This window comes from Doryrhamphus excisus, linkage group LG10 (genome assembly GCF_037039965.1).
Source record: "Doryrhamphus excisus strain RoL-2023G ecotype Guam linkage group LG10, RoL_Dexc_Guam_v1.1, whole genome shotgun sequence".
Classification (NCBI taxonomy): domain Eukaryota; kingdom Metazoa; phylum Chordata; class Actinopteri; order Syngnathiformes; family Syngnathidae; genus Doryrhamphus; species Doryrhamphus excisus.
The window spans coordinates 7,801,096-7,807,390 of NC_136366.1; the positions used below are offsets into that span (position 1 = coordinate 7,801,096).

The 6,295-nt window shown below is 45.7% G+C and overlaps 1 protein-coding gene across 2 annotated transcripts in view; it reads right to left on the bottom strand.

The window, feature by feature from the left end:
* The window catches only part of pappaa (pregnancy-associated plasma protein A, pappalysin 1a), a 94,789-nt gene extending 88,494 nt beyond the window's left edge, over nt 1–6,295 (bottom strand). For both annotated transcript variants that reach the window (XM_058065038.2, XM_058065037.2), the window contains exon 1: nt 5,227–6,295. In XM_058065038.2, the coding sequence (XP_057921021.2) occupies nt 5,227–5,617 (391 nt within the window). In that variant the 5' untranslated portion in view covers nt 5,618–6,295. The remainder of the gene's footprint in view (nt 1–5,226) is intronic.

Here is a 6,295-nt window from a genome sequence, read left to right on the forward strand (position 1 = left end):
CCCATTGTGTTCAAGAGTCCAGCGTTATTGCAAGCTAAGTGGCATAGTAATAGGCGGACGAGACGACAAGTCGGCTAAAACTTAGACGTGAGCGCCCCAGGATGCATTCATTAACTGCTTAATTCAATGGACTAATGTTCAAAAGGACAGCACCGGCCGGGTTCAGTGTCAAGGTCAGCGTCTTAGGTGGATGACGTATGCAGGGAAAGGAAAAAGCCCTCCATCTGTCAGCTAGTGCACTCAAGGCTAAAAAGTGTGCTCAAATGCTCACTGGGCTCCTCGTGTAAACAGCTGTCATAATTCTGCCATGCTCAATTAATCTAACACACTATACTTTTCCAGAACCTGCCTTGGGACTGTCCTGGCTCACATAGAAATATATATAGGTTTAAGAGCAATATATACAGTGATATGTATCCATTTGTGTCCGCGTACATTAAGGGATTTGCATGTGTTCCAAAGGCCACCGTCCATTTGTCTTCCTCCAAGAAAAACACCCTCAGGAAACAAAAGAGGCTTGAAAGCTGCATTAGCACAAACACTACAAAGAAAAATGTCAGAATGACTTGATAAAAGAACTGTTTGCTCCCTTGCTAAAGGACTTTTAAGCGACCGTAAAGTTGATGGAAATTTCCAGTGATATTTAAGCGAAAAACTGATGCTTAAAATGTCATGACATCACATATTGAGACTTTAAACTTTTAACTAGGCTGTCAAGTGCTGAATAGGTCCACTACTACCACTTCTTGGACGCCGGACTTTGGAGTCTGCCAATAGATTCAGTTTGCTTTTATTGTGACACGGACATCCCATTAAAGGTAGTTGGCGGAGCTCATGCTCGCTCAGTGGTCGGACTAATAGGAGGGTTCAGGTTGAGGTAATGATCGCTAACGATAAGTGTGACACTTGTACTCCAAACAATCACGCTTTCGTGTAGTTGAACGGTCCTTTCCTGTGGTTATCCAAGCCGTTTGACAACATTGGCTAAGCTTACACGGTTACGTGGACTTGACAATGACATTATTATTATATATTCAATTTGGTGTCACGGTATATTTATATCCACTTCCAAGTATCTGATAACATCACTACATGGTTCAAGTGACTCCATTCTGGTTCCAAGGGAGAACTCCCACTACTCGGCTCCATCCTTCAGGCTTCATTTGCCAATGCTGTATTACTTTCTGGACTTGAGCTCTTTGGTCTATTTCCATTATGCAAGGCGGTGCTTATCATTGACAACTAGAGATCATAACAATGAATAACAAATTTGATGTGACAGCGTACCTGTGCATCATATGTGGGCTTTCGGGATTCTTCAGAGTCTTTCAGTTGATTTCTATGAAGCTAGCTGGTGGTTATCATTAATAATTGGCAGGAGGAGCATTCATTACAGGACACATAGGTTTGCGTGTGTGTATGTGTCCATGCATGAGTGAGCATAACATGGGCATTAGGTTTGGGGTGTATTCCAGGTCTGTTATTTTCATAAGGCAAGATGACAAGTGTGTGTGTGTTAGCATAAAATATGATTTGTGATTTCACAATAATGACATGCCATGTACAGTACATTGCACGCATATCTGGGAGAATCTACCATCGTTTTTGACTTTACGGATTATTCCAAATCTTTCCCATTATGTAAGATGGAGGTTGTCATTGATAACTGGCATTTTCGGACTCTGTCACCGTGCATTTTGGCGTACATAAAGCAAATTCATTCATTCATTCATTTTCTACCGCTTTTTCCTCACGAGAGTCGCGGGGGTGCTGGAGCCTATCCCAGCTGTCTTCGGGCGAGAGGCGGGGTACACCCTGGACTGGTCGCCAGCCAATCACAGGGCACATATAGACAAACAACCATTCACACTCACATTCATACCTATGGACAATTTGGAGTTGCCAATTAACCTAGCATGTTTTTGGAATGTGGGAGGAAACCGGAGTACCCGGAGAAAACCCACGCATGCACGGGGAGAACATGCAAACTCCACACAGAGATGGCCGAGGGTAGAATCGAACCCTGGTCCTCCTAGCTGTGAGGTCTACATGCTAACCACTCGAACGCTGTGCCGCTAAAACGAATTTCGAAGAAATAAATTGACCGAATGTCAAATTGTGATGTCACGTTTCACAGGTTTTCCTCCCCCTCCAAATAGCCAACCGAATCAGCCAACGCACAAACCTACAGCCGCTATGTCAGCAAATATCAGCTAACATCTGCACGGAATGCTCCCCTTTACAATTTATTGTCGTTTTCCTTTGATGCAGGACCCGTATACGGGGCTGATTGGGCACAACAAAGTTGGCGTAACATTTGGACACAGAACCTGATGTTCTGATATGTGAGACACAGACAGTGAGGAGAGGGAAGAATTGTTAAACCTGGGATCAATTCTGACCACATGGAAGTATCACAGCAGCACAGAAAACGTCTTGCTGGAAGCTTAGGAGTACAAGACGTACTCTGACGTCTGCTGACTTGTTAACTGATGCCTGCTGACAACGTTGAACCAGGAAGAAAAATGACCTCCCTCTGAATAATCCAATAGCTTTAAAAGATACAGTCATGCCCCTTTTTGCAACGCTCTGCTCGCTACTGACACGTTTCCATTGGCAAAACTACCAAGCACTATTTCTAAACCAACACAAATACACATGCTAACATTAGCTTAGCCAGTTGCTGTGTCTTGGCTCTAGGTCATGTTCAAATAATCCATCTATGGGACTTAACGGTCATCGCTGTTGTACGTTCGTAGTTCAAGGTGTAATCTTGTTCACCACAAAAGGTGTCCCCCACTGCCCTCAGTCTCCTTCTGGATAACTAAATACAAGAGACCCTTATTCTTCTCCGTGTGACTGATGCAATCAATGCAGTTTTTTCGAGTTTCCTATGACCATATATGGACACACGCGTCGGGACACCGATACAATCCACTACAGTACGAGACATTAGTCAGCTCGTGAGGTCGGAAGTCACAAGATGTGGTATTTTGGAAAGAAAGTGAGAGTGCATTTTTGTTTGTCATCATACTAATTGAAGCAAGCCTGCCTTTTTTTGGGGGGGGGGCAAGTACAAACCCAGCACTTTGGTGACGAACGCCAAGAGAAACTCTCTCTGCGGAATGAGTGGTGGCTAGTTTAGGTAGGTTTGTTCCTCGTTCACTTAAAAGCCATTTGGGTACCCCGCTGTAAAGTCATTTTGGGTACCTTACTGTAAAGTCACTTGGGGTACCCCACTGTAAAGTCATTTTGGGTACCTCACTGTAAAGTCATTTTGGGTACCTCACTGTAAAGTCACTTGGAGTACCCCACTGTAAAGTCACTTGGGGTACCTTACTGTGAAGTCATTTTGGGTACCTTACTCTAAAGTCATTTGGGGTACCAAACTGTAAAGTCATTTTGGGTACCTTACTGTAAAGACATTTTTTGTACCCCGCTGTAAAGTCATTGTGGGTACCTTACTGTAAAGTCATTTTGGGTACCCCACTGTAGAGTCATTTTGGGTACCCCACTGTAGAGTCATTTTGGGTACCTTACTGTAAAGTCATTTTGGGTACCCTGCTGTAAAGTCATTTGGGTACCTTATTGTGAAGTCATTTTGGGGTACCTTACTGTAAAGTCTTACCAATACAACTTGGGGTTGCAACTACTGATTATTTTCTAAGTCAATTGAAGCAAGCCGGCCTTTTGGGGGGGGGGCAAGTACAAACCCAACACTTAGGTGACGGAGGCCAGAAGAAACTCTCTATCGGGCAACCGTCGGCCTTAGCCAGTTTTGCAATGAGAGGCAACGAGAGGTGACTCCCAATCCTTCTACCCACAGGACCTAAGAATTGCTCAAGGGCGCTGAGGTGACTTGTTTGTTCTGTCTGTCTGTCACATCACGCACGGCTTCCCCAACTTTCCAAAACGTACCAAAAAAACAACAACATAAGTAAACCGGCCAAAAATAAGAAACTTTAGAAGACTGCATGGGTGGAATAAAAAAAAAAAAAACACAGGAAAAGAGAAACTACAATGGTCAAAACAAGTCAGGCTACAAAACAGCTGCTGCAAACAAGCCAGTGGATCAAAACAAGAGGATGGGATTTTTTTGTGTGTGTTTTAGATTTAAAAGATTAAGCTTTTACTGGGAATGTTTGGGGCATCTTATTTGCTCTCTTTGGGGGTCACTAAGTGAGGGATGACCACAAACAATATCGGTGTTAAGTTTAAAGTTTTGTCCTGCACTGCTTCTTAGGTTTGTGTTTGTACTGTGTTATTGTCATTAAGACACTCTTACAATGCCCCCACACCCCCCACTCCCACCCTCTTTTTTATGCCTTTGCAGAGCATCTCCCTGCCAACTGGCTGCTCTATAAAGTGTGCTCGGCAAACAAAACACACACCACACTGATTATTTAGGCAAATGTGCGAAGGCAGACAGATAGATGGAAATAAAAAAGCAGCGAGTAAATTTGCTCATATGGTTGAGTTAGAGCCCTCCAGTATGTATGCTTTGAGGAAAAGGGAGCGGGTTCATTCCAGTTCAATTCGGTTCAAAGGCAAGCAGCCATTTGCGCAACACGAGCAGGTAACGTGAGTGCAACGCTCCCTGTCGGCGAGAAGAGGCAAAGCATGTTGTCGTGCACCGTAAATTGGTTTAACACCTCTCTCTCTCTTTCTCTCTCTCTCTCTCTCTCAGTGCTGCTTTTACGCATGGCCGCAGACCCCAGTGGACGACCCACTCAAGCCCCCTAAACCACGCCTCCTTACCTCTATGCATCATCTGTATGTATCATACACTTGATTTAATTAACACCATTACGAGTCTTGCGGACGGAGGAAGAAACACTTGTGCGTAAAAGTGCGCACCTTGGTCCTATATCCTGCAGGAATAAATGTGTCAAATGTCGCCGTAGGCCCATGCAGGCGCACGACTCAAGCAGCGAGGTTTGAGCGCCACCACTTCTGACGTGCTGGAAACGTCCTGCAAACTTTTGGCCATTACATCATAGTTTTAAAATAGCCAAGTGGGGGCTTTTGGAGAAATACATTTGAACGCACCAGCTGATGCACTAAATCTGGTACATCCTGGCCGGATGATGCAAGGAAATCAAAGCGCACCGCTCAGTTGTAAGAATGAAGTCCAACATAAAGCATGCATGACATCATTGGGCAAGCGCGGAGCGAGTGGCATAAAAGTGTAAAATGCGTGGCAAAAAAAGGATTTCAAATGGATACCTGCGATAACAGTCGGCGATCGCTGACCCCCCTCCGGCTTGATCCACATCTCAAGTGTGAAGTTTCCTCTGGGGATCTCCACGCCAGGCTTCAACCGGAGCTGATCGCCCCTGCCGGTGAAATAAACAGCCTTACCCCGCTCGGGGGAGCTCACCTCCGGCTGCGAGGAGCGCCGACGCTGCCGGAGCCCCCGGCGCTCCAAGCCGGCCAGGGAGCGCTTGCCCCGGGGCAGACGCGTCGCGCAAGCCCCCGGGATGGTGGCTCTGGCTTCCCTCAAACGCACCAAGTCCCTTTTGGATCTGCCTTTCCTCCGGACTGTCCCGCACTCTGATGCAAAGCAGAGGATAAGAATCACCAGGCAGGACAGCCAGGGTGATGCCCAAAGTTTCATTTTTTGAGAATGTGAAAAATGCCACTCAAATGTGACATAAAAATGAAAAAAAAAATATAGTCCACACTTTCTCTTCTTTTCCTCTTCTTCTTTTTGTGGTGGAAAAGTGGCTAAATAAACCTTCCTTCTCTTTATATTGCTAAGCCACGACCCCCTCTCTTCTTAAGCAAAACTACTGTGGAGACATTGAAGGGACACGGGAATATTTGATTCATGTATGTGTTCCACGGTGCCTTTTCAATGGGTCCCATTTAGCCAAAGGGATGACTAATAACTAATCAATCAAGGAGAGGGGGGTACTGGCCGATGCCCCCCCTCATCCTTCCCCCCTTTTGGACGGTAGTAGGAGTTACTTGCGGAGATCCACAGTTGTCACACCTTCTTTCTCCTTTCCCGCTCCTCTTTTATCCCACCCTCAAAACCGAATAAGACATTTCGGCAATTAAAAGGCGTGGAAAAGTGACAGCAAACCGACCTCTCATATTTATTAAAAAGAAGTTCCAGCGGGGGGGGGAAAAAATCCAAACTTCCTTTAGGGATGCGTTGCAGAAAAAAAGTTGCAGCGAGAGGGAGAGGGGGCACAGAGCTGCAGCATCGCCGTCCTCATGCGCGCCTAAAGCGGACACACTTGTGCGCACTAGTCGCTCCTTGCTCGCCAAGCTTCCCAAGTGTGTGTGT